Here is a 27084-nt window from a genome sequence, read left to right on the forward strand (position 1 = left end):
TTTCTCATTGATGCTAATGCAGGTTATGTCACAAAGAGAATATGAAATAAAGCAAGGGTACCACCTTGAGGCATGATGCCTTTATTTAGTCACTGGAAAAGGACAAAGACCACCATAAATGTGAGACTGAGAATTTGTTGTAGGCATTAGGAAACACATTCTCAAGTCCTAAGTACATCTCTACTTGTGGCAGCATAAAAAAATCATCCATCCAGGTGAGCTTGGGAAGTCACTCTGGAAGAGGAGGAATATATTTTTTAGAATATATCTCATGTTAAATTACTAAAGCTGCAACTACCAAGAAGAAAAGCTAGTTGATTGTAAACAGAAGGATGCATAAAATGGGAATGGGCCAATAATAGAATTTTTCTAACCAGATATAATAAGAAAGTGTTTCAAGTTTTGTTTCTCTGCTTTAACACTATATCACCATATTCTTTAAGGGAGTGGTTGCTGATCCAGAAGTCTTGAAAATATTGAGAGAATGTGAAAAACTTGAGTCAACATGGAAAATAAATGAATGTCATGGCAGAAATTCATGGTAGCTTTAAAGTTTTAACAGCTGAGAGAGACAAAATTCTCAGTGTTTATGAACAGGTTGTATTATTTATATTTGTGTGATTAATTGAAATAACAAGGTAATGTGCAAGAAAAATAAATATTTTGTCTTCATATGAAAGAAAAAAGAAAGAATGCTAAGTATTTGTTTAAAAAATATTTTTTAAAAAAGTTATGGAAATTCTGTGATTTGAATCTGTCAGTTCAATACAAGTTTGTAAGTGCTGTCTTGAGTTAAAAATGCTTTCCTGAATCAAAGAATCTGTGCACAAATGATTTCTTCATCTTCGATATTACACAGTTCTGGGATGCTCTAGCCAGCCACAGGACCCAGTAATATATTGATTATCTATTCCATGTTTCTGTTATTCTACTGTTTTCAAAGACAGGCACAGGAGGAGATTTCCCAGCTTTGTCAGGAAGTTATAAAATGCCCCAGGACTCCTAAAAGCATCACTCCTGGGACAGCTCAAGCTGTATTAAGACACATGGAGCCAGAAAGGAGTACAGCACTGTCAGATTGCCAAAGGATGCCTACAGAACATGATAGCCTCAGGGAGCAGTTACAGGTTTGAGTCTGTCCCATTCCAACTCAGCCCCACCCCACAGGTTATTTAAACATGAAAACTACCTAGCAGTGTAATTAAAGTTGCTCAGGATTTCTCTTCTGGTTCTGAAAATTAATTGCTTTACAAGTCTGTGGTGAGTTGAGACTTGTTTTATAAGGGGTTTTGTTGCTGCTGTTATTTGATAAAGATTTCCCAAGAAACTCCTTTTAATGAAAGGGCTCATTTGGAACAGAGAATTGAAGAGCTTTAAACTACTATTCACAATGTAAGGGAAAATAATTATTTATGGAATTGTAAATATAATACAGGTGATGTTATTGGTTAATCCTGCAGCACCAGCCAGACTGCTGTCAGGAAACAGGCTGAGAGCAGTGGATGTTATTTATCAAGACTCTTTCCCCTCTACTGTGCTCTGGAAAGGCACCACCTGGAGAGCTGTGTCCAGCTCTGGGCTCTCCAACATAATGATGCCATGGACCTGTTGGAGTAAACCCAGAGGCGGCCATGAAGGTGATCAGAGTGGGCTGGAGCACCTCTCCTACAAAGACAGGCTGAGAGAGTTGGGGTTGTGCAGCCTGGGAAGACTTCAGAGACATCTTTTGGCACCTTCCTGTACCTGAAGGGGACCAGCAAGAGAGCTGGGGAGGGGGTTTTCACATGAACATGTAGTGACAGGGCGAGGAGAATGGTTTTAAACTGGAAGACAACAGGTTTAGATTAGATACAAGTTAGAAATTTGTGACTGTGAGGGTGGTGAGGAACAGGTTGCCCAGAGAAGTTGCTCCATCCCTGGAAGTGCTCAAGACTAGTCTGGATGGAGCACTCAGCAACCTGATGTGATGGAAGGTGTCCCTGCCCATTGCAGGGGGTGTGGAACAAGATGGTCTTTAAAGTCCTTTCCAACTAAAACCATTCTGTGATTCTGTGATTTTAAGACTGTACCAAGCTTTGTCAGATTTACCCACAGTGATCTTATATCCAGGTGAGGATTGGCTTGTTTCACCTGGAGTAGAAGTGGCTTAAGAGGGACATAAGTCCTACCTGCCAGTAGGTATGACATCAAGAAGTCATAAACAGGCTTTTTACTGCAGTGCTTGGTGGAAAGATGAGCAACAATGGGCATCCACTGAAGCCAGAAGGGTTCAGGCTGAATACAAAGAAATACTTGCTTCTCATGAGGGCAATTGAGCAGTCCCCAGGCTTGGAGATTTTCAACACTGGACTGGACAAAGTGCTGAGCAGCCTGACCTCAGAACTGGCTCTGCTTTGAGCAGGGGTTTAGATTAGAGACCTGGAGTCTATTTAAATGTGAATTATCTTATGACTGTGCATTACTAAGACCTGATGCTTCAAAGCTAAATGTAATTGCACTCTTCTGGCAAGTTGTATTTAATAGGGTTTAAGTTACTTGTGTGTGCAATTGTTAGCTAACAAATGGCACTAAAATAGAAAATGGAAACATTAATATAATGAATATAAATCCTAAATTTACTTACAGTCTTGGTAGAACTTTATTTTAAAATAAATTAACATTGATTTCTGCAGTATATCTTTCTTCTAGATCTTATGGTTATAAATTCTGGTTTATCTTCCTTTTCTGCCTCAGCCTTCTAAAATCCTGCCAAGCTTATAAATATAATACCACAGTTTATAATATTAAATAGAGTGCATCTGATATTAAGGATACACTGTAGGCTGAAATAGCTCTGAGTAGTAAATTAACTTTAATCACACGCCTACATGTGACGTGTAATGATATTGGGAGTCCTGTTTTAGGTACATCATCTTATTTCTCCAGTTCTTTTGGTACCCTTTGAGAGCAATACATCAACATGAGATTTATGGCACTAGTACTGAAGAAGCTACTGTATAGCAGAGGCTTACAGACTTGTTCTTTAGAGGCCTGACCTTTGATTGTAGTAACACAGAAATTAGTACTGAAAAAATTGGTAAAGGAAGAGAGGGATGAGGTGAGAATTTTTGTACTTTAAAATATGTGTTTCAAATAATTAAGAAAGGACAATCCTTTGAATTGGATCCAATAATGTTAAGTGTAAGCATTTTAATAAAAATATAGAGGTTTCTTTAGACTGAAGGTTTCAAACCGGCTTTGTTGGAGCCTGTGAAGGAGGCTTTGGATCTGTTCTTTGTTTTAGCTACAGACCTGAAGGCCTCATGGTGGGAACTGGTGCTTTACATGGTGCTTTATGCAAGTGTTTTAAAGTGATTTCTCTACCTGGTTATTGACATAAGCATGTAACTTAATTGAGACCTAAAGCCGTTATTGGTAATGTTGTGTCCCAAACCATGATTTCTCCCTTCATACACTCATAATAATTTTTTCTTTCATGTTAATTTGCACTGAAAACTTTTAATGTTGATCGATGGCAAACATTTTTGCCCTTGAGCATTGTTACCAACCAAAAATGTATGTGAAAAAATGAAAATATTCCCAGAGATCTAAAAGATGGGAAATCAATTTGCCTTCAAAGGATATGAAAGTCACATTTCAGATGTTTGCCAACTATTTTCAGTAAACAGATAGTTGAGTAAATGAGATACTTGGACATTTCTTCTTCAGCAAAAGATTTGTGCTAAAAACAGAGCAAAAATTGAAATAAATTCTATAAATCAGGTCTTTTTTTTTTTTTCCAGCTGTTAGTGTTTGATTATATTTGTAGTTAGATAGTGAACAGCTAGAACAGATGTCTACAGTGGCACTGATGAAAGACACCATTGATTCTCTGGAAACTGAGATGAAAAGATTGACAAGAAAAGACTGGATTCTGAAACTGAGTGAGTTGACAGGAAGCTGAATGTGCTTCTCTTAGGTAAGTAAAAGAATGTAATTGCATTAATTTGACTAGTAACACCAGCCTATGTCCTGCCACAGCGGGCCCCTGACCAGTAATAATTTGCATTGACTCCATGATTCTCAGAAGGCTGATCAATTTCTTTATTATTCTATTTGTGTTAAAAACCCATTGCTTTTATAGACGGTTACAATACACCTGGACCTAATTCGTCCTCCAATCTAAACACCATCACCATTGGCTAATTAAGAAACCACCCTTTGATAAACAAATCTCCACAACACATTCCACGTGTTCACAACAGGTGCAGCAAGTGAAGGTAAGAATTGTTTCTCATTCTTTTCTCTGATCTTCTCACAGCCTTTCCCACAAAGACCTGGGAAACTTGTGTGCTGCTCTCTGTAGCCAGAGAGCTACTGCCACACCTATGTTCACTGGTTTCTGTAACTTTTATAAGGGAAAGAAATTTATGAAAGCTGCTTATGAGCCATCATTCATTTTGGAATGAAATTGTTTTCTTCATTGCTTATTTATATGTAAATGCCCTTGTCTTATTGGTATGATGATATGGTGGAAACCACTTTCAGTGAAAAAGTAAAATTCATTTAATTTAGAGTTAGGAGCTTTTTATTAGAAACTACGTGGATTGATGGTTTTGGTAAATATCATATGAATAATTTTATTTTAATTTTTAAAAAAATAAAAATAGGTAAACACACATAAACTAGTAAACGTCATGTTAGTTTTGAAGACCCATTTCTTACTCTTGCAACCTTTTCATGAGAAGAAGTAAAACTGAATCTTTGTGTAGGGCTTATTGTCTGCTGCTCAACTGGAGCTCCCAGTCACGTTCAGAGGCATAGTGGGACTAGACTCAATCAAACCCTTTAGGGAATAAAAAATATGTCAGTGAGTGCTGCTTTATAATAAATTGTCAGATTTATGAACACTGTTGAATTGATGAAAACTAGGTGCTGCTACTGAAAGATCTTTTTCCTTACATCCCCAAACCAAACTGATGATTCTTTTCAGTTTGTTGAACAGTGCGAGAATCATGAATATTACTACATTTGAACAGATCTATTGGTTATAATTTGAAACAGGTCAGGCATTCAAATGGATGTATCAGGGGATGGTTTTTATTTTTATTATTTTTGTGACTTTCTTATAATCACCTGTTGCAAAGAATTCTTCTTACTTTTCTGTAATCCTTTAGACAGTTATTCACTTACACAATTTAATACACTGAGATTAAAGTTAACATTAATAAAATATTCCAAACAGTCTAAAATAGAAAAATCTCAAATTTTTCCTATCTCCTACAATTTTTGTGACCTTTCTAAAAGAAAAAATAGTATATCAGTGTCTGTATTCTCCTGTTTAATGTTTCTGCTTTTCCAGTTTATTGAATGAAAAGACTGAACTGAGTGTTTCAGAGATTCAGTGAAGCCTTGTGAAGAAAAAACTTGAAATGCAACTTAGCCAAGAGAAAATGATGCATTTAGATTAAAAAACTGGTGAGTGACAATAGGCTAATTTTTATATTAATATTTATATTTTTTTAATGGGTTGAAAGAAAAGACATTGAATGCAAATAAATAAATATACTTCTGAAAGTTTTAACATTTTGAATGCAAAACTCTTGTTTTCTTTCATTATTGAAAGCTTTTTGCATTTTAAAATTGTGTGACAGAGCTCTGGCAAGTGTAAGTTTCAGTGACAACACATATTGTATTTATGTTTCTTCAAGAGTTACTTTTGGATAGAAGATACTTGAAATAGTGGTTTATAATACAGCCTTACATTATCTACTGTGTTATTTATCTCTGTGCAGTTCCTGGTGAAAGTAGTTAAAATATTTATAGTGTCATCTCATGCACACACAATACTCCTGCACTGATGTGTTTTCCAGGCAGCAAGAAATGTATCTTAATACATGGAGGACTTCATCACTTCTCTAGGTGATGTGAGTTTTCTTCTTTTTCTTCAGCTTCTTGCCTTCATTTGGGTTTTTCTGTACTTGATCTGTGAACTTGCTCTACTGCTCACTTGACTTTCTCTTCCTCTAGAAATGCTACTCAGTTTTAAAGGAGCAAATTAACTGTACCTGATGTCAGGTGCATAGAACTTTTAAGTCATTAAGGGATCCTTTTAAGTGAAGAAAAGTCCTCCAGGAGATCCCACTCCAGTTTTTAAAGTGATTAATTTTACCTCTCTCCCTTCATTATGGATTTAGGGATTTGGATCAAGTGTTTAATTCTTAGGTGAGACCACTTGCATTCTAAATAACTTTTCTCCCAAACATACTAATTTTTTGCCTTAAGTGCCCTCCTGGAAAAGGTGAGGTTGATAGTGGCTTTGACTGCCAAAGGTTCATCAGGGAATCACAACTTCACCTTCTCTTGGAATCACACTTTATAAGGATGATGTCAGCTGGTACGAAATGCAGCTTCCTGTGCTCCCAGTTACTTCTGAAAGGTTCACGGTTTTCTTTGCAATACTTGGATACTTGTTGAAGCAGTGGGAAACAAAAAAGTCTTGGTATCATAGGATGAAGTACTTTTTAGTAGAATTGCCTCTGGAATATGTATTGGCTCCTCCAGGCCCTTCCATTAATTGAGGTGATACTCCAAGTATTTAAAGTATTATCATTTCTTTGCTTGGGTGTACTGGAAAGTTTCCAGAACAACTTTCTCAGTAGCTCACAGCATTTTTGCAACAGGAATAGGGGTCTCCATAGAGCCTTCCCCACACTACCACCCCTTCCCCCAGTTCTTACAGCTGAATTCTCCCAGCAATTTTGCACAGAAGAAATTTCTGAACTGTGCAGTTGAAGACAGCCTTTCTGCAGCTCTTTTCCCTTCTTCTGTTCACTTTCTCAAGCAATAGTTCTCAGAAGTTCTGTGTCTGTTCTCCTAATACTTGTGGCTTTATTTCTCCTGATTGGGAGATAACCACTTGATTAATTACTGTGTAAGCAATTACATAATAATTAAATTACTTAATTTTTATTTGTCTTCTACTTTAAAAAATATAGGCTTTTAAAAAACTGTAATGTAAAAAGAAATGGAATTGATTGAGCTCTGCTTGTTAAATGGGACAGGCTGGTTTTTTTTATGACAATCTAGATGCTAAATAAACCATCTGTTTTTTTTTTATTTTTAACTGTAACATTCCTTTACAGACATTTTTCTTCTTTATAAGAAGATTTAGCGTTATTTATAAGTAAAAAATATTTTTCACAAATGAAAAAATTTGGTTTATAAAAATACACATAATTTACATTTCATATAGCCTTTAAACACCAGTTAATAAAGCTACAGATCTTAATAAAGCCATAGATCTTAGATACACACTAATTATTATTTTTTAAGGTACAAGCAGTATACCTAATCCTTATGGAAAAAACTTTTCTTCATAGGTACTATATAAAAAACTAGCAAAGTACCAAACTGAGCATGATAATATAAAGTTGAAAGCCCAGAGTTCAAACAGAGATATTTTCAGGATGAAGCATGTGCTCAAAGTCTAAAATGAGTATACAAATTAAAACTGTTTTTACCAAAAAATTAAATTTTTAGATATCTCTATAGAAGAATTAGCTTCCAAATCAAAACCCATTTGCATTCCCTTAATGTGGTTTTAGTAGTTTGGATACATTTTCATGATTGCTTTTGCAGTGCAAAATTGATGTAGAATATTTCATTGTGGTTTTATACATATAGATATATAGATATATATCTATATATATTTATAAAGCACACACGTGTATGTGTATTGAGCTTAAAAAATCAGACAGGAAATAATAGATAAACTTGGAACTCTTTAATCCTACAAAATAATAAAAAATATTACTGCAGTATATGGCTATACCTTGCATGTCTAATGTTAACCTAACCATTCTTAACAGATGTCTATTGATCATTAAAATGTGCTCATCTTGGACAAAACTCTGGTTTATGAGGAGTCTCTCAATATTTTCACCAAATGGCAGAATTTTCAGTGGAAAGAGTATATCCAATACCATATCTGTAGATCTATAAATATCCCTATTTTTTGGATCTTACTATAAATTATTAAATAAATAAGCTTTATGTGTTTGGAGAGAGAACTGTGAGCTCTTACCACAAAGCCTGTGATCAAGGAGAAAGTTGGGAAGCAAAATGCCATGAAGCAGAAACAGGCTTTTCCTGTTAGACTGGCAGAGATCAGTGCAGTCTGAGAGCCACAGTTGGAAAGGGAAAATAGAGTCCCTTGAAACACAGATGGAGCAAGTGAGTTGAAATCATTCTTTCCATAGTTCACCCTTGAAATAGTCTGGTAATATTTAAAAATTACATTTAATGCCACTTCTGTTTCAGGGAGATTTTCCACCATGAACTGTATGCATTTTACTTTATATAATTATATGATTAGAATTCCACTAGTCACATTGGGGAAAAAAAAAATTCTAGGAAAATAAAAAATTTAAATGCTCTATTGGTTGGAATCACTGAAGGCATAAAGTCATGCACAACTCCACTCAGCATACCTGAATCATTTCAAGTACTTTGTCACTGGTCACATTCCTGTCCCTGGTCTTTTTGCTTTGAGCTCCTTAGCCTTCTTTCCACTGCTTTAGATGTCCCAAAGAGCCTCTTCCCACTTGAAGATCTGAAGAATTTTAAGAAAAATTCATAGCTTGGCTTTGGAAATGCGTTGTGAGCACATAAACATGGTTTGGGGGCTCTCCAGTTTTTGTTGCAGATCATCTCTGCTTCCTGAGCATCACATAAGCTGCTGAGGGCTATCGGTGATAATTTTTGCCCAACATCCTGGAGGAATGATGAGGAGGACTCCATCTTATCAGAAGGCTAATTAATTAATTTATTATACTATCTTATTCTGTATTATATTACATTACATCTAAACTGAATCTGCCAAGCACTCAACTGCACAGCATCTTGTGAGTGTCAGTCAACAGTCCCAACACACACAGATTCAATTGGTCAGTGAATCAAAACACTCACACCAGAATCCAGTTATCAATTCCCTTCAGGTAAGCAATCTTCCACAATGCATTCCACTTGTGAACAATACAGGAGCAGTAAATGAGATAGGAATTGTTTTGATCATTCTTTTCTCTGCTTTTCTTACTGCTTCTCTCAGGTTCAGAGGATGTGAGTCCCACAGAAGGCTACTCAAGAATATTAGATACTCTAGAGGAACCAAACTGTTGCTGTGCATAAAGTGGATGAGAACACAGCAATAGCAAAACAGCACAGGAGGGTGGTGTGGCAGATTTTAGAATTCCTTGAAGATATAATAAAGCTGGTACATGGTTCTAGTTTGTCCAACAAGCCTGAAACCAGCAGACATTTCATCCTTCTAATCCCTCCCACATGCCTGCTATTAAGTGTAGAAATAAATAGGCCTCTTCATGAGCACTATGTCAACAGACTGGGTCAATTCCAAATGTCATATTCCAGTTCATACAGTTACATGCAAGGCAAGTATCTACACAAGTTTTTATTCAACAATCTTAATGTGCTCAGCAGTGCTCTGTGTTCCTTGTGCTTTTTTTTATGTGGTGAGACAGAGCTAGAATTAATGTGATGTGCTCCCATAAAATAATCTCTTTGGATGTCATTTCTAGTAAATCCTTCAAGCAAATCACAGTGCCTTACCTCTCACTTTGCTCTGTTAACCTCCCACACTCATTCTGCCACCCACTGAAACTTAAAGGAGTTTAAAGTGGCTGACCAGGAATATCACTGGGCAAAGTACAGGCATTTTTCAAAAAGGAAAAACCTAGGTTATGTTAATTTGAAATGTACAAAATTCTTAATGTTTTTAGTCAGGTCTGCTGCTGCTGCCTTGTGTACTCCACCTTAATGTGACTCATCTCTTAGTCATGCCTGAATTTACAGGTGACAGGAGTATAAATATGAGTGACAGAATCTCTGCATCCACAGATCATCTACAAAACCTAATTTTATTGCTGAAATGAGAAGATCTCATCTGAAAATAAAATGCGGTCCATGGCAGAATTTTCAACCTTATTAACTCTGCGAAAGGAGTAGAATTCTAAGAATAGTTTAAAATGCCAGAAGATAATTTTGCTGTCAGAAGCAAGAACTCCTCTAATTTTTGTATACAGGAGTTATTTAAAGAAATAACTCCAAAGTTTACTGTAGAATGAATTACTGCAGCCTCCTAAAATTTGCCACAATTACATAGAGATATTTTGTAGGATTTTGGAAGCTGTTTTAATTTTTTTTTTTTTTTGTAGAGTTTTATATTGCATTGCTGTATCATTTAGCAACAGAAGCAGCATACAAGTCTCCTATTTTTGCCTTAAGCAAGTCTTTTGTGAAAATGGGCAGGGGCCTCAAAATATACCTTAGGAGAGAGTCTCTGTACTTGAAAATGCCACATCTACACCAGAACTTTGCATTAAAGTAGATGCAATCAAAGAACTATTAAATTAGCATTTAATTTCCACAGCAGAGAAGGTAGAAAGGGTATATGAAATATATTAGAAAAATAAGTTTATATTATTATTACACTTAAGGGATCCAAATATACTTGAAGATTATGAATGATCACTTTTGCAATTTTTTCAGTGTTTAATTTGGCATTTCTCAGGGGATTTCTCCTCAAAGGGGGTATGAGTTGAACACTTTTTGAAAAGGACACTGCTTCACTGCTTTGCAGGGTTTTACTATGAACGCTTAAAAGTCAGGGCTAAAAATTACTGTTGTTTTCAAGAAAGAGATCTTGGATTTTACATCTAGTCACTAGGTAAGCAGAATAGCTGAAGCTGTTTGTTAGCAAGGAAACTTGGTGTAGACTTTAAAATTATTGACTAATTTAGGAAGTACCAATATCTTTAATATTTTCTTAATTTCCCTTGGAAATCAGTTTTTGTTGACCTTGATTTTTACATAAAATACAAAATTATTATGTGATGCATTTTTTAAAATTCAGTTTGGATAAACTTTGAAAAGTTGTTCATACACACTCAGATTATTCAGGTATTTTCAGTATGATTCTATTATTGACCTGTCCATCCTGTGCTCCAGCTGAGATAATTTCTCGTTCTTTATAGGCTTCCAGCAGTCTCTTTAAACCTTTATGCCTTTTGGAAGCAGAGTGGGTAAAGCTGCTGTTTGCAGTTGGTTATGCATTCCAGCCAAATGTGTGTGATGTTTTTTGTATCCTTGTGAAATCCTCTATGATTCTCTTGATATGAAGGAGTTCCAGCATAAGACATTTATCTGAAACTTCATGAGATCTAATATGGCTAAGCCTCCCTGGATCCTTCTGTGAAGGGGATTACTGGGACTGTGGAGAACAGCAACAGTTTCAGGAAAGAAAACTGCAGAAATGCAGTTGGAGAGTTGGAGAAAAGTCAGAAGTTGGGAAATTTTCACTAATTTTTCTGTATCTTTCAACCAGTAGTCTTTCATTAGCTATGTATAACCTTCAGATAAGGCTCTTGCTTTACACAGCATTCCAGCACAAAATCTATATTATTAGATTTCAACATATTTATATTCAGAAGTGGAAACTAAACCTGATTCTGAATAATGTTGTTCTCTCAATGTTTCTAATACTGTTTATTTTCCTGTATCTTCTTCTGTCTACACTTTTCAGTGTTCTTATTTTCTGAAATACAAATGTAGAATATCAAAACTGTTTCTCTGCAAAGGAAGTAGATTTTTGAGTGACATAGAAAATGGGATGTTTCAGAATGAAGGAACCTTTCAGTTTATTTTGGTAAAAAAAACCCAACTTTTGTTTTGATAAGTGACAAATGCTTTTTTCTTGCCTTTATCTTTCTTTTTTCTTTTTGTCCTCCCTTCTGTTGGCCTGTGATCTTAGTTCTTCCTCCTTTGAACACACAAATGGTTATCTTCTGAAATTTCTGAGAAATGTGCTGTAGAGGTGGAGAGTTTGTTAAGATGTCCCAGTTCATAGATTTCCCATGGCCTTTGGCTGAGCATTATTGTGCTTAATGTAAACTAGGCTTGAGTAAAATACAGATAAAAGTGTTGCAGCACCCCAGACTCAGTTAGTCAGACTATAATGCATACATGAAAAGATGAAGAGAAAATAGCATCCAGTTTACTTATACTGAGATTGAAACAGGCAGTTTTCTTTGTCTCTATAGCTGACCCAATACTGATTTTAGTGATTCTCAGCCTCTGGAATTATTTTTTAATGTGTGTTTGTAGCTATGTCTCAGGTATGTCCATTGTTCCCTCTACAGTAAAATGTACTAGGTTTTTTGGGTATTCTTTTTTAGGTTCCTCAAAGATATATAGATATTTAATCTCTTTGATTGGATTTTATTAATTTTCCCTTTCCCCCCAGTTTATTCTTGATGCTCCTGTAAGTAAAATAAGTTTAATTTCACACTGCTGGTGATGCTGGTACCAGTTTGTAGTATCACATGTTATTTCCTGTGTGCAAACAGTTAATCAATAGCTTCTTGCCTCAACAAAATGTGAAACTTCCTTCCTCTTCATTAATGATTCTGTCTACAGAATCCATTGATCTGTCTATTTCATAGTGTTTTCTCATTTGTATCAAGTATATTTATATTAAGATACATACATTGGATTATTTTATAAATCTCACAGAAGATTTTGACTGGGAAAATATAAAACTAACCACCCATCTTGCAGTGAAAACGAATTTTGTCATTGATCCCAGACTTCCTTTTTAAATTATCATCTTTTTTTTTAAAGATTGCCCCAATAGAATGCCAGTAAGCTTGATACACATACAGCTGAAACTTTAAAATCTTTGTTTTTCTGCAGAGCAAGTGTGAATCAAACCATTCTGAAACAGAACTGCTGAGAAAACAACTGGGAAATGAAAAAGCATCTATGAAAAACCTGGAATCTTCTCTTATGTCCAATTGTGAGAAGGAATTTCAGTCACAGAGAGCAAACCAAGAGAAAGTCTCTGAAATTCAGGTTCACAAGGAACAGCTTGCTTTAGTAGAAAATAATCTGTGAGTAAATGACCAGGAGAGCATTGCAGTTTTCCCCATAATTTCCAAGTGTATTTAAACAGAGGTAGTTTTATATCAAGCTGCATTTTCAAATGGCCAATGTGCCTTGACTATATTAATAGCAGAAGATACCAAGAACCTCCTTTGGATTTCCTCAGTTAAAACCTAATAAACTCTTCTTCATAGTTTTATATTTTGCTCCAAAAAAATGTTCCTAATCTCATTTGCATAGTATAGCTGCCCTTTTGATTTTGAATAATTGCATGTGGCTACACGCTTGGAGAATTACAGTTGCTATCTAATTAATGTGTATGGGCTTCAGAGTGCTGTGCAGAATCAAGATTTTACTCACCTCAGAAACAGAGCAGCTCAGTTAGAGTCAGAACTGGATATCACCAAAACACAGCTGGGGACTGAGCACTCTGATAGGCAAGTATATGTTTTGTATTGTGCTTCCTGCAGCTAATTGGGGTGAAATGCAGTATAGTGCTCAGACTTAGGCTAATTAGTCAGATAAACAACAAAGTTTGGGTTTACACTGCTGTACATCTGCTATGTGTTCAGAGACTATTCATGTCACTAAATTTAGTCTGTTCAGCTGTTACACATGCTGTCTAAATTAGTTATATAGGTTGCATGTGTAGCCAACAGAATGAGACAGAGAGATTAACTATCCTCTGGAATAGCCTGGTTTAGGATGAGGCAGGTCACTTTCCATCTCTCTCCACTCATTTATACTGATGCCTGCCTTGATTTATAGTGAAAATCCAGGTGAATAGTCATTTATACAGGTGCTCTATATCCTACTGGTTCTCTGCACCTCTGGAATGATTTTTGCCTGTACCAACCCCGTTTTCCCAGGTACTACTTGAATATGGGTGATTCCCAAATGGCAGTATGACAAATATATACATATATATATATAATATATATATTTTAATTTTGCAAGAAGAGAGTTTAACAACATGTAGGAACTATTTCACAAGACTTGGCCACAGCAGCAGAGAATGGTCCCTGTCCTGCTTCATGCATTAATTTATCCATGTAGTCTTGGTGTCTTACCAAGATAAGATAGTCTTCTTATCTTTGAAAAAACAATACTACTCTATTTCATGGATGTGTTGAGGATAAAATATTACAGTTTTGGGTATTATTTTGGATATGTAAAACAGCAAGCTAAAAGAAGCAGAGTGATGTGATTATAGCACAGGTCTGAGAATGAGGTGTCTCATTTAACTAGTAAGTTGTTGATATTCTGTTCTCTCATAAGTAAGGATAAAGGATCTGAAAAGGACATCTCTGGGAAGATCATCTTCTTCATGGGAAGAAATTCAGCAGCTTCTCAGAGCCAAAGTATTTTTTGGCCACTGGCACATGAAAACCAGAAAATTTGCCATATAAGAAAAATACTATCATTAATATTATCATGTTAGTAGATAATGGAAGCAACAGCTGTGAGTAGTGAATGGTTTGTTGTTAGTTTGAAGAGGGAATGTGCTATCCTTTTTATAACAGTGGCTGGACTAGTCCTACTTATTCACTGCCTTGGTGCAGAATGAAATAATGCCTGAAATTAGGAGGTGGAAGTGCCAACAATGTCAGACCTTGAATAGGCACCGAAACAGTGATACAGGGAGGCTTCATCCATCAGTCTGGCTTTTTCTTTACCAACCAGGAAAAGCACCTGCCCACCCCTGGAAAAGCACCATCCCATCTCTCTGACTGCAGAAGCAGTTTGGACTCCTGCGGAAACAGCAGGATTTCATTATTGTCCTGCCCTGGCTGTGGTGACCAAGCACAGGGACTGTTAGGCTTGCTGGGCTAGAGCAAGTCCTTTTGTTGTCCCTAGATCCAGCTCCCTGAGCCAATATGAATGTGATCATGCCCCAGCAGGCTTTAGCGACCTTCAGTGAATGTGATCATTCCCCAGTGACCTGTTTCAGTGGTCCACTCCACAGGTAGGTCTGTAGTAATGGCTGAGCCACACTGAAACCCAGGGGTTGTTGTAGTCACCCTATCTATGTATTCACCCAATCCAACACAGACTAGATTTTCTTTAGTGTAAACATCTGACAGACTGAAACCAGCATCCCAGAGAAGTATGTACCTTCAAAACACTCCAATGGATTATCCAGTCCCACATATTTCCTTCCCATACAGCCAGATGCAGGAGTTATGGATTGAACTAATATCCAGGCCCCATCTCTTGCACTCAAAATGACTGGACTTCCATTTTGCAACTTTCCCTTTGGGGATTCCAGCATCTCTTAAATATCCATCAGTTTCAGGGCGCTTCAGTAGACTCTAGTCCACTGACCTTGCCAACTCAAACAGCACAGGAATACTGTAAGCAGCACTGTTCTTACTTTTGAATAACCTTAAAATTAAGCTCTTCCTCCCAGGAGATGTTTGCGCTTTTTAGTTTTAAACCTGCAGTTACCATGGATATCTTCTGTCTTTCAATGAAAAATGAGACAATGGATACATAGAAATAAATCTCAGTAAGAGAGATACAAAGAGACTCACTAATCTGTCTTTCAGAGAAATATTTGATGAAAACTACATTTCCTTTTAAAATAACATTTAGAAGCTGACAGCATGCATAAAAAAATATTGCCAGTGGAGGGGGAAGAAGTCTCAGTTCATGACTTGCTTTTGAGATGATTATGTACTTCCAAGTTTAATTTGTTCACTGAGATTATTTCCTTTGGCACTTGACTAATCTTTGCTATCAAAGGCTTCTCTAAGTATTAAAAATGGCTCCCAATAATAAGAGACAAGTTTCCTCGGGTCAGTGAGCTGGTTCTGGTGCCCTTAGGAAGAAAACACAGCTGTGCAGGACAATTATTTTTTAGCTACTGCCAATCCTTGATAAAAGTACAGGGAGTCTTCATTCCTCTGATAGAATTGTGTCTACTCCTCCTTCATCTGAGTACAGTGTAGCTCTTAAATATGTTGAAAGAAACATTGTGTCATTTGGAACAGTTTCATTTACTTTTAACTACCATAACAATTTATTCTATTTTGATATTTACAAAGAGAGGAGGAAACAATCCGTGTAGTCACCACACTGTTACTAACAATTATGGCGCATTTTCTATTTGCATTACTCCTTTTCCAGGGTGATAAAATTCCATTCTAAGAAGTAAACTCCTGGCTAAATAGCAAATGAAGACTAATCTTCTACAAGCTAGATTAGGAATTAAATTCCTATCTTGCTTAATGTTCCTTTTCCCCCTGGTTTTGTGGGGGATTTTGGTGTTCTGTTTTCGTTTGATTTGGGCTTTTTTTATCCTGGTTGGCCTTATGTGACTTTTGCACATGCCTAGGGTACAATGAGTTTAAAGACTAAAAATGAAGTAAGTGAGCCAGGTGTAAAATTTTCAGACTGTTTTAAGCTAAGTTTTTCTTAATTAAATCTAGGTAGCTTTTGCATGGCAATGAACACAATTTTTCTGTTTGGTTATTTTCCATTTTTGAGAATTCAGCATATATAATTAATATGTAATAACTAATGTAATTCATAACTTTTTTTCCTCATCCAAGTCCTTGTTATATTTTTATTTTTTGCTACATGGTAAGAACTAAAGTTGTTTCAAACTTACAGAATCCTGGAATTCTAGAATGGTTTGGGCTGGAAGGGACATTAAAGACCATCTAACATAACAACCATAAAGACATTCTAACCTTCCACTAAACCTGGTTGCTCAATTCTCTTGAGCACTACTTAGTTACTTATTTATGCTAAATGGTTTTGGATTGTTTTCATTTAGAAAAAATGCAATAATAACTGAAACATTAGCAGTCTGTGCTACATTTTAAAAGCTTAAATTGAAAGAATTTATCAGGTTTGTGTAGTGTAGTGATACAGGGATGAATGAAAAGCCTGTTAGAAAAGGCTGTCCTAAAATTGAGCAGAGATCTGTACCGGGAAATGTCTGCTTTGTATAAGTGATTTACATTTGATCTACATATTTGCTTTAATGTCCACAGAACTAAAGTTCTTGATTAATTTTATGTCAAGAACTTAAGAATGTCAATGAAGAATGAGATGGAGTAGTAGAAATGTACGAAGTATCTATGAATGATGATTTCCCTCTCAGCTAAGTCTAGAAAGAGTTAGAAAATTCACTGAGACCATAACAAAATAAAAACAAATGTAGAATATTGCCTGAGAGTAAAAGCAAGAATATTAATGCAAATATCTGGTTGTAATAATCATCAGAATTACAGAATTAAGACTTTAAAAATAGACATTTGGGGAATCGATGAAATATGATTTAGGTGTAAGTTCCTGTTAGGTAGTGTACTACTTTTCCAGGAGGGTCTTCCTGGAGAGGACATCTCATTTTCCAGCCACTTTAAGATAAGTGACTAGGAATTGAAAAAAGTACCGTAGAAACAACTGCTAGAAACTGGAGAGGCTTCTTCCACAGCTAATGTGTGACTCTGCATCATACAAGAAGTATAATGAGATAGTAGTGTTGGAATCACAATTAATGCCCTTCCTTCTTTGCAGCTGCTATTTCAGCAGACACTCTGTGATGGGAGGTGAGGCAGGCAGTCACCTTTTCATTCTATGGAGGATGTGATATCAGAAGTAAATTGGACAGTAACTTTTTCTTATTATTCCATCTTTCTCTGTGTATTTCTTGTACCAGAGTCCTTGCTCCAGTAAAGTGGAAAGGATGAGCCCTGCAGTTTGTGTTGCAGACCTGGTGGGAAAGAACTTTTCTGCTTGATTTTCTTAGGTGATAGGAGTCCAAACCTTGCCTTACACATCAAATGTGCTATGACATTTTTATACAATAGAATCTAGTCTGTCAAATGATCTGGATTAACTGTTAAAGAGTCTTGGAAGTTTCCTCAAAGTGCTTTCAGAATCCACACCTGAATCCTTTTTGCTATCTTCATAAAAGAATTGATTAGGTCTCTGGTTTATTTTTGCAATGCATGTTGGTCACAATAATGGATTAAGCAATGAACTTGCACATATATTCCTTTATAAGAGTTTTATTTGTGATAAGCTGACTGTTCAACATCAACATACATGTCTGAGTAATAATTAAGGACAGCATAACCTATATGAATACTCCTAATACTGAATAAACTGTGTTGCTTTTTAGGAACAGGTGGCTTTTAAAATCCTCTAAAAATAGAGGATTGAATAATGAATAATGTTTTTTTAAAAAATTACAGTATAGATATATATGTGCAACATAAATTTTGGATTATCTTCCACAAGAGTAACAGTATTTTTCAGTACAGGTGAGTTAATTTTCATTTGGAGGTACTGGTTCTTCATTCCTGGTTTGGCAGACAGCCACAGAAGTCATATCAGCAATCAGCAGTGTTAATGAGACTGCTTGCAAGTAATAAATAAAGACTGTAGGAGCAGACATAATGATATTAACCATTGCCTCATTATGCAGTTATTAAAAGGCATATTGTACACTTTTCCCAGATGAGAGATGATCATTTCATTATCCTGGAAGATGAGAAAGAGATTTGTTGTTTTGCAATCATATTGTCATACTGATTTTTTTTTTTTTTCTAGAAGGTGATCACAAAACAGTTTGAGATATGTGATCTTGGTCTATAAAACTAATACCCTATCATCTAAAAGGTGAGAAGCTGATATTAGATAAACTTACTACAGATAAAAAGAGTTCTTTTTGGGAGTGGATATGCTGTGCAGAGGCCATGTCCTAAGATGTAATTCTTTAGTTGCAATGATGATGCTTTTCCATGTAACATAATGAAGAAGTCAGTAAAGAGGGGCTAGGTGCTCATCTGAAAAGTAAAAGCAGAAGATTCTTTAGCAATCTGGACTTTAAAACTCTTCTCTTATGCAGAAAGGAGTAAAGGAATATGAGATTATAAATATCAAGATGTAATAAACCTGCTTTTTCTTGAGTACTCTGGTAAAGTAATAGCCTTTTTATTAGGGTTAGCCTTTCCTTAAAAAATGTTTTGGAAATGAAAACCTTAATTTTTTGCAGGAAAATTGCAAGGGGATTACAATATCATGGATTGGAGCCAAAGGAACTTTTGTCCATGGTGATGACATACAGACTTCAAGGGACTTCTGACAGCAATTAATTGCTGCATAATTTTTGATGATTAAGAAAAAACCCCATTCAAGTGAGTATATTCAGAGAGCAGGATCACTGTAGTGGCAATCCCCCTATGTCTGATCTAAATCAGAAACTGAAAGAAAGAAAAAAATTGAAAAAAAAAATTGAATTTGCTGAAGTTTGCAAACAATATGTTTTATTTGACAATAAATTTTCTTATTGGCAATGTCTGTAGTAATAGCCCAAGAGGACTGGAACAGTGTTTGTTGGTTGGGAATTATATGCACTGCCCCAATAGTATATTCTAAAAACCTTCAGACCATGACTGAATATTAAGGGCCAATAAGCTCAGAGTTTTTACAGTTCTTTACTTTTGGTTGTAAATGCTCTAAGCTGTAATACATCTTAATTTTTTCAATACCCAGGAGTTGTATATGCCCAGCCTGAAGTGTGTTACTCACTTTGTGATAGTATCTATTTCCTCATTATGTGGGTTACTTGTGATTTTCTTGTTGTTGCTTAGTTGCAATATTTTGATTGGAAACAGACCCACACCAAAAAAATCTATTTATCATTTGTTTGCATTTGTGGCACTTACTTGCAACTACGAACAATGCTATACTTGATTTTTATACATATATTTAAATTGCCTCTTACCACAATATTTTTACATAGGCACACCTGGAAAAACAATTTGTGGTTTTATAAAAAATAAGAGTATTTCAAATTCAGCTATGCTGTTAGGACCTAAAATCATGTGGTTTGCATAACAAAGAAACCAATAGTATTTGTAAAAGTATTCATCATAATTTTTAACCACAGGTTACAGAGTTGTTTCTCACTAAGTTTTCTTACCTGTGGCAGTGGAAACTGTCCCCACTTCTCACTAGAAGGTATTTCACTCAAGCATAACTGGTTTACAGGGTTTGTAGAAGAAAGAATTCAGTATGTCTGGTGTCATTCTCCTTATTATATTTTCTACATTTTAGAAGAAGCAGGATGTATGGACACAGAGCGGTATCTCCATTACAATATGACATCTGTTGTTCACCCTTTGTTGACCACTGCCATCATTCCATCTTTTCTTCTTCCTCTTTCCAGTCACTAATAAAGCTTGAACTTTAGCAACATGTAATTGGAGTTAAGATTCTGCTGTCAGTGTTAAAGCAAGTGGTTTTAGTCTTTGAGCAGAAAAAATGTTCATGGTATGGGGTAGTCTTTGCTGGTACTACAACTGAATTTTTTGTTCCATCCCCTTCTACCCCCTTTCTTCTCAGACCAACTAATCCTGTTGGTGACAGTGTAGGCAGTGGGGTATTAGCAACATGGCCATCAGCATCAGGTATGGTTTAGCAGTTCTGTTACTCAGTTGTTTTTCTATATTTATTTAATCTCTGATACTGGCAGTTACAATGATACAGTAGAACCCATAAAAACTTAGTATATATTCCATATTTAAGTAGTTAATTTGCTTCTCCTTCTTTATCATTTTGGAATGAATAGCCCTGGAACAAGAAATGCAAATTGATTTACTGGTACAGACTGGAGAGTCCGTAAAGAAGTGTGATCTTTAAAAGAAGCAAAAGAGGCTTTTTAATGCATGTTGCACTCTTAATGATCTTTCCTCTGATCCACTGAACTTTCACACTAATTCCCAGCAGAGGGAGTAAGTGAAATGAAGATGAATGAATCATACATAGATTTGTGGTATTAACATGCACTGTTATCTGAACACTTGGAAAGATATTTCAGTTAGTTTTACATTTTGGACACTTACCAAACAGAAGAAAAAGAGCTTGATAAGATGGATAAAATTTTCTTATGACTCCACTTGGATTGAATATATCAAAACATAATCTTATTTAAAGGATCAGATTTTTTATTAATAAACTTTGAAAAAACAATATTGGTTTATAATTAAAACATAAAATATAAAGGTATGGCTGGAAATGATGTTCCCTTCCAATGTTTTTTTTTAACCTGATTTTCTAATATACTGTAATTTGAATTTCTTTATGCTGTCCCACATTTGATTTTTATTAAAATCCATGAAGCAGTTTAATAATTTATTTCAGCAGATGCAGAAGTCTAAGCTTAGTTTTAAATTTCCTATCTTGTGCTTCTCATCTATGTTGTATTTTTGGTGCTTTTATTTCCTGAGGTGGGAGAAGAACAAACATTTTTTATCTTGAATGCAGCCTACACCCAAGCAATTATATAGAGTACACAAAGCAGAAAACGTCTTTGTTGTCAGAGTTGCAGTGCAACCCAGCAAATGAACAATGTACTTCTCAGATTTGCTTTACATGAGGGTATGTCTTTCCTACACATAGAAATATTTTATAAAATCACTTCTGCCAGTATAGCATGAATATTTTTAAAACAATGCTACTTGGCAGAAATAAAACCTATAATTGAATTTCTTTTTTGACCCACAGTGACTGCTCTGGAAGCAGTGTTGAAATGATTTTTCATTTTAAGACTGAGTCAGTGTGCACCAGCTTTCCATTTTCATTTCTGGCTCCCTTATCAGTGCCCTAAGAAACAAGCAACCTCCACAGCATTTTTCACTCTAATGCTTTTACCTTGGACTGCAAGTCAGTGTGGCGTGGTGTTCATTCATTTATCAGGCAACACCTGTATTTTCTATGCAAAAGTGCTGTCCTCAGACTCACTGACTATACGGGAGACACTCCTTAGGGGAAAAAAAAAAAGTAAAAATAAGTGCTCATGTTGAAACCAGAACTCACAAGTTTGAGAGAAGTTTACTAAAATACATAAGATGCTGAAGTGGGGAACCAACTACCCAGTATTATTTTGATCAGTTCTTGCAGTCAGTTGGCCTAGCCTTCCTTTCTCACCTCTAGCATAGAAGCTGAGCTTGAAACGCCCCACTTGAAGACCCAAGGGCACTACAGTTCATAGATGCAAGCACCTTCAGCCAAAGCCTTTCACCAGCTACCACCGCAAGGATCCTGACTGCAGCTACGTGCTGCAATTGCCCCGCCACCTCCAACACTCGCTCGAGAACATAACCTGGAAATGGCTCATCGCTACCTTAAGCCACTTAGGGTAGGCGAAGGGGGAAAGAAAAGCCGAGGCGGAAAGTTGCAATGTTGAAATCGCCCTTTCTCAGTGCCTGGCCGCTCCTGCTCACCCCCGCGTGGCCCGGTGACTCGGTCATGCCTTGCCGAGGTGGCACCACCTGAGCGCCGCACCCCGCCCTGCCCGGGCAGCGCCGCGGGCTCGCCTCGCCTTTGGCCCCGCGGCCGCGGGCGGGCCCTGGGCCGCAGGTGGCGGCGGGCCCGGGGCGGAGCGGGCAGGCCGGCGGGCAGGTGGCGGCAGGTCCGCGGCTCGCATGGCTCCGCGCCGCCCGGCACCGCCGCTCCTCGCTGCCGGCACCGCCGTGCCGCCGCCCCGGGCCGCCGAGGGCCGCGCCGCCCCTCACGGGCTGCAGGTGAGTGAGGCAGAGCGGGAGCCGGCGGGCAGCCAGCTGCTCCTCGGGCCGAGCCGCGGGCGCTGCCGTCGGGGGAGGCTGGGCGGGCTTCGCTCCCTTCCCCGCGCCTTGTCCGGAGGCTGTTTGTCTGCGAGCACAGCGACGGGAGACGCTGAACCTGAAGTAAAACAGGCGCTTAATTTGGAGGCCACCCGTACCTAGCGGGACACGGGTTTCCGTGTACGCAGTGCCTGCGGCCGGCGGTCCGGCTTTGCCGAAGGTGTGAATTGCATTAAGGTGAGCAGCCTTGGGCTCCCACCAGCCCGGCTCCCCGCAGCAAGGCCGAGCTCAGCAGGCAGTGCTTTCTTGCCCTAAAGGCTGTGGCTTTTCCTCTCCCATTCCTCAAATACCTCTCAAAATGATCACTGATCCTCTACCCTGAAATTAGCCGTAAATGGAAAGACTTTTCCATCTCTTTAATGTATTTTCAGACGTGAGACCTGAAATACCACAAATGCATTGTTTTCATTATTATGCTAGCCTCTGTTGACAAACTTTACTGTCTATAGTATATTTAATGTATTGAATTTTATTTGCCACTAATGGATCTTAGGTTACTATACAGTGATCTCCTCAATTCAAAGCCATTTAAGAGGACAATGAAAGTTTAGTTATGAAAACATCACCTTGCCACTTTTGCTATACCATTAGCTGAAAACCACCCCATATATAAAGAGAAGTTTTTAGGAACCCCAACAATATAAACACTAATTGCTATGCATATTTTCATGCTAGTTAAAAACCTAATTTTTTCTCTATAGCTTTTAAAATAGTATTTAAATTGGATAAAGTAATGCATGTCTTACACTTTATATGTGTATAAGTACCAAAGCAGTCTTAGTATCAGCTAGAAGCATGCAGTGGACTGTACACTCCATCCTTTGTCTGAAAGTAAATTGTTATTCCAGGTAGACACACAAGATCTTCCAGAAGCTTTTCCTGTTCTCTTATTTTGCCGTTATAAATCTTAGGTACCATAACTATCTCCCATAAATCTTTCTTTGGTTGGACATCATGTTCTCTACTCAGTACTGTACATTCTCTGTATTTGTCATCATTAAGAAGTTCATTTGCTTTACCACTCACAGATCATTACCTTCCAAAAATAGCAACCATGCATCAAAGCCTGTTTGATGCGGATACAAGGCTGTACATCATTTCTTGCATCAGAATAATTTGTCAGTCTTGGTATCACCATGCCAATAAACACTGGGGCAACAGTCCTTTTCCATGCAACATGATATGGATTGTTTTTATGTAAATTTTAAGTGGAACTGAGGTCTCATCAGCAGTTTCTACAGGGCAAAGATTAGATTACTGAAGAAAAAAAAATGTTACTTTATTGCTGGCACTTGCCTTGTAGCTCTTTAATCATTGAAAGAAGGCGTTTTCAGGGTAGGAGTTGGCTTATCATTAAAGGAAAGGGAGCAGGTGCATTTAAGCTTATCCAGTGACGAGGTAGGAACTGTCTGTGGTTGTTTATAGTGATGGGTAATTAGTTCGTCTATGTACAGACGTCAGAGTTTAGAGAAAGTAGAAGGTCATGTTTCTTTGCTTTTACAGAGACCTTGTGAACTTAAATTCTGCTGTGTTTTTAATTAAAATTGTTTTATTTAGCATGTGCTTCTGGGTGTATAGGGTCTAATTCTTCTCTTGGAAAAAACCCAGCCAACCTGGCAGTGTTGCTTTAAGGCAGTGGATGGGAACACGAGTGTGTGCTGCCTGCCATTGAGCTCTACAGAGGAAAGGTAGGAAAGGTTCTGCTCCCACTCAGCCTGTGGTGGTGCTGTCCTCTCTGTCGTGCAGGACATTAACAGCTGTACAGTACTTGGCTGGTAACCTCAGAGTTTATAGTCATGAGAAAGGAGGAAAAAACTCCTAAATAAGAAGGACTGGCCCTGAACTGTTACCGAGAAACTGCAAATAGGATTGAATTATGGAAATGTCTCAGGGAAATATTTATTGCAGTAGCAAAACTGCATTTCAGATTCACCAGGAGAACAGTGAAATCATCAATGTCTAACAATACATAGATAAATTCTCCCTGTTTTGTGTGAAGGTTTAATAAATGGTCATTGTCTCACAGGCCATCTGTTCCACTCTTGATTTCAGATGTGTGTTGCAAGCACAACTGGTCTTTGACTGGAGAATGTCACCAACACACATTGTGGAGAGGGACCTGGAGAGCACTCACTGTGCAGAAAGTGAAGGTGACTCTGAAGTCTGTTGTCACTATGTCACAGATCTCTTGTGCAGTGCCCTGCACAGCTGGAATCCATCAGTTTTCTTCTCTGTGGTCTTGCTTCATAACAGCAAGCTCAGGCTTTGGCCATTAAATGTAGTATTTACCCAGCAATGCACAGTTCATGTATCTTTTTGTTACAGAAGCCTACAAGTGCCTTTCTGCAGTTGTAGATGCTGATGAACTGAATATGTCTTGTTTGTTGAAGTCCAAAATAAAGGCCATCCACTTGAGCATGGGGATCTTTGTTGGAAGGCAATAGAATGAAGGCTGTACATGCCAAGATTGTAAGATATTCTTAGAAAAAGCTGCTTCTTTTCTCAGCTGTGCATATACTGGAAGAAAGTTAACAATCACAAGAGAGATGAAGTTCAGTCATAAAATGTAATTTATCCAAGATATTAAATATACAGTCTTCTCTTACTGCAAGATTTATGGTTCTGTATTATTAAAGGGACGGTCTGTGCAAAAATGTCAGGAAAGGAGACCATTTACCTGCCTATTTTATTGCAGTGAAACATCCATTCATGGATGTTGTCACTTAAGGAAGATGGCTTTATCTGTACCAAAGCATTTCTGTGCATTGCTGCTCATCCTCAAGTCAGCAGAAGTCCCTCAGAATTATTTGGGTTTGATAAGCTTGGAGCACAAATCCCTCCCCAGTGGCTTCTCAGTGTGGTACTGCAGCCTCTCTCCTTCCACACTACACATGAAGAGGGTTAAGCTAAGACAGGCTCATTAAATCTGTGTCATCTCATAAATTCATTAATGGAAAGGTCTTCCTGATACAGTATCAAATTTGATTAACTTTTTGGAGGTAGATGTGGGTGTAATATAACAGTGCAATATAAGAGTCTAGCTGCTCTGAAATACATTTAAAATTGAAAGTTTTGAAATTAAACATAAAAGTAAACAATGCAATCAGTACAGGAATTCTGGAGTACTCAATTTTTTGGTGTCTATAAAGAGTGCACATAGTGGGTTGTAGAATTCTGAGTGTAAAATGCCTACATCTGTTTGATGAGTTATAACAGGATGAAACTAAAAGTCTTGGCAGCTCAAAGCCAAGCAACTGGGTCTGCTGGCCTCTGGGAAAATGCAGACAGCAGTCTGGGAGCAGAGTGTAAATGTATTAATAGATGTTTCTGTGAAAACTATCAGCAGTGATGCTTCTAGTGAAGCTCAGACTTAAATAACCATTGTCTTAATTTCAAGGGTACCATTTTACTGTTTTTATACCTCTTGCAAGTCCTATTACTCCTGATGCCTGTACTCTATATAGCCTCAAAGGGAGTCAACAGAATTCCTCTTGGCAGTAGTGGCTTATCCAGTAGTTGCAGGAATGGAACAGAAAATTGTCTTGGAACACTTTAAACAGCAGATGGTGTATCTGCTTTTGTGCAGCACTTTTGAAATGCACCTTGGGAGCAAATTTCACTGTAGACATTGGTGATGCCTTAAATTCTGACAAATTTTGAAATAATCAAGAGAAAGATTAAATCAAGGACTCAGAGAAATATGCATCAAAACAGGTATAAGAGATGAAGTGGGACTTTTTAACAGTTTATCACCATTGACTCTTCATGACCTTGAATGAGTCTAGTGAACTGCAATTACTAGAGTATTTACTTAGAGTAAATGGTTTGTTAGCCAGCCTGTTGATGTTCAAAGAGAATGAGATAAAACAGGACACTGATTTCTTTGGTGTTTTTTCCACTGCATTTTGTTTCTCAGAACTCTCAGGCCTGTGGTTCTCCATGCTCCTAGCTGCTTCAGAGCAGCCTCCATCAGTCAGCTCCAGGAGTGTGGAAAACCTTCATGTGTATAAGCTGGCACACACCTTTAGTGCTGTCCTCTGCCAGCTGCTTCTCTGCTGAAGTTTGTTGCTAAGTTAAGACAGAAAGAGCTTTGAAAAGAGTCCTTCAAGGAAAATTTCTTGACAGTACTTGACAGCACAACTTTTTCTTTTATGGAAACACTAAATGATTTTAGGGATAATGTCTGAGTTTACAGGCAAGACACGCCTGAGAGTACACAGTTATAAGGAGTGCTTCAGCTTGCACTGCTAAGATACAGTCACCATAAATGGTTTGTTTGTTCTGTGGATAAAAATACACAATAGCTCTGCTTTTTTTCCCTTTTTTTTTCTTGTTTTCTTTTTTTTTTTTTTACAGAAAAGGAGTTTATTTTTTTAAAAGTCTATTTATTTTTAATGAATTTGTTTAATATTGCATCCCTGAAAAGCTAAAAACTCAGTGTGTTTTGGTTTGTTTGTTTTTATCTGCAGCACATTAAAGTTCTGGGCAATGGAGACAGGTAGCTTTT

The 27084-nt window shown here is 37.2% G+C and overlaps 2 protein-coding genes and 1 long non-coding RNA gene across 8 annotated transcripts in view; 2 read left to right on the forward strand and 1 right to left on the reverse strand.

The window, feature by feature from the left end:
* CRACDL (CRACD like) overlaps positions 1 to 27084 on the forward strand; it is a 92423-nt gene that overhangs the window by 4906 nt on the left and 60433 nt on the right. For 2 of the 5 annotated variants that reach the window (XM_064710882.1, XM_064710891.1), the window contains exon 1: positions 22059 to 22093. The exons of 1 other annotated variant lie outside the window; for it this stretch is intronic. The gene's annotated coding sequence lies outside the window, so the exon portion shown is untranslated. Of the gene's footprint in view, positions 1 to 22058; positions 22094 to 22616; positions 22755 to 27084 lie in introns of those variants that run through there. 2 more of the 5 variants (XM_064710826.1, XM_064710875.1) reach the window with 2 other exon arrangements.
* TSGA10 (testis specific 10) lies at positions 371 to 18571 on the forward strand. Its single transcript, XM_064710981.1, is given in 8 exon segments — positions 371 to 597; positions 948 to 1127; positions 1315 to 1392; positions 3809 to 3930; positions 3932 to 3958; positions 5342 to 5457; positions 12748 to 12944; positions 18502 to 18571. Coding segments are annotated over 6 exon segments (534 nt in total). The 5' UTR covers positions 371 to 516; the 3' UTR covers positions 5388 to 5457; positions 12748 to 12944; positions 18502 to 18571.
* LOC135446752 (uncharacterized) lies at positions 18021 to 22230 on the reverse strand. 2 transcript variants are annotated; one of them, XR_010439878.1, is made up of 5 exons: positions 22079 to 22230; positions 21607 to 21716; positions 19877 to 20140; positions 18599 to 18737; positions 18021 to 18432 (listed from the first exon to the last, which is right to left on the reverse strand). It is a non-coding gene; the product is annotated as an uncharacterized LOC135446752 (long non-coding RNA). The 2 variants fall into 2 exon arrangements; XR_010439877.1 differs by having other exon boundaries at positions 19877 to 20526.

Source organism: Zonotrichia leucophrys, chromosome 1 (assembly GCF_028769735.1).
Source record: "Zonotrichia leucophrys gambelii isolate GWCS_2022_RI chromosome 1, RI_Zleu_2.0, whole genome shotgun sequence".
NCBI classification, from domain to species: Eukaryota; Metazoa; Chordata; class Aves; order Passeriformes; family Passerellidae; genus Zonotrichia; species Zonotrichia leucophrys.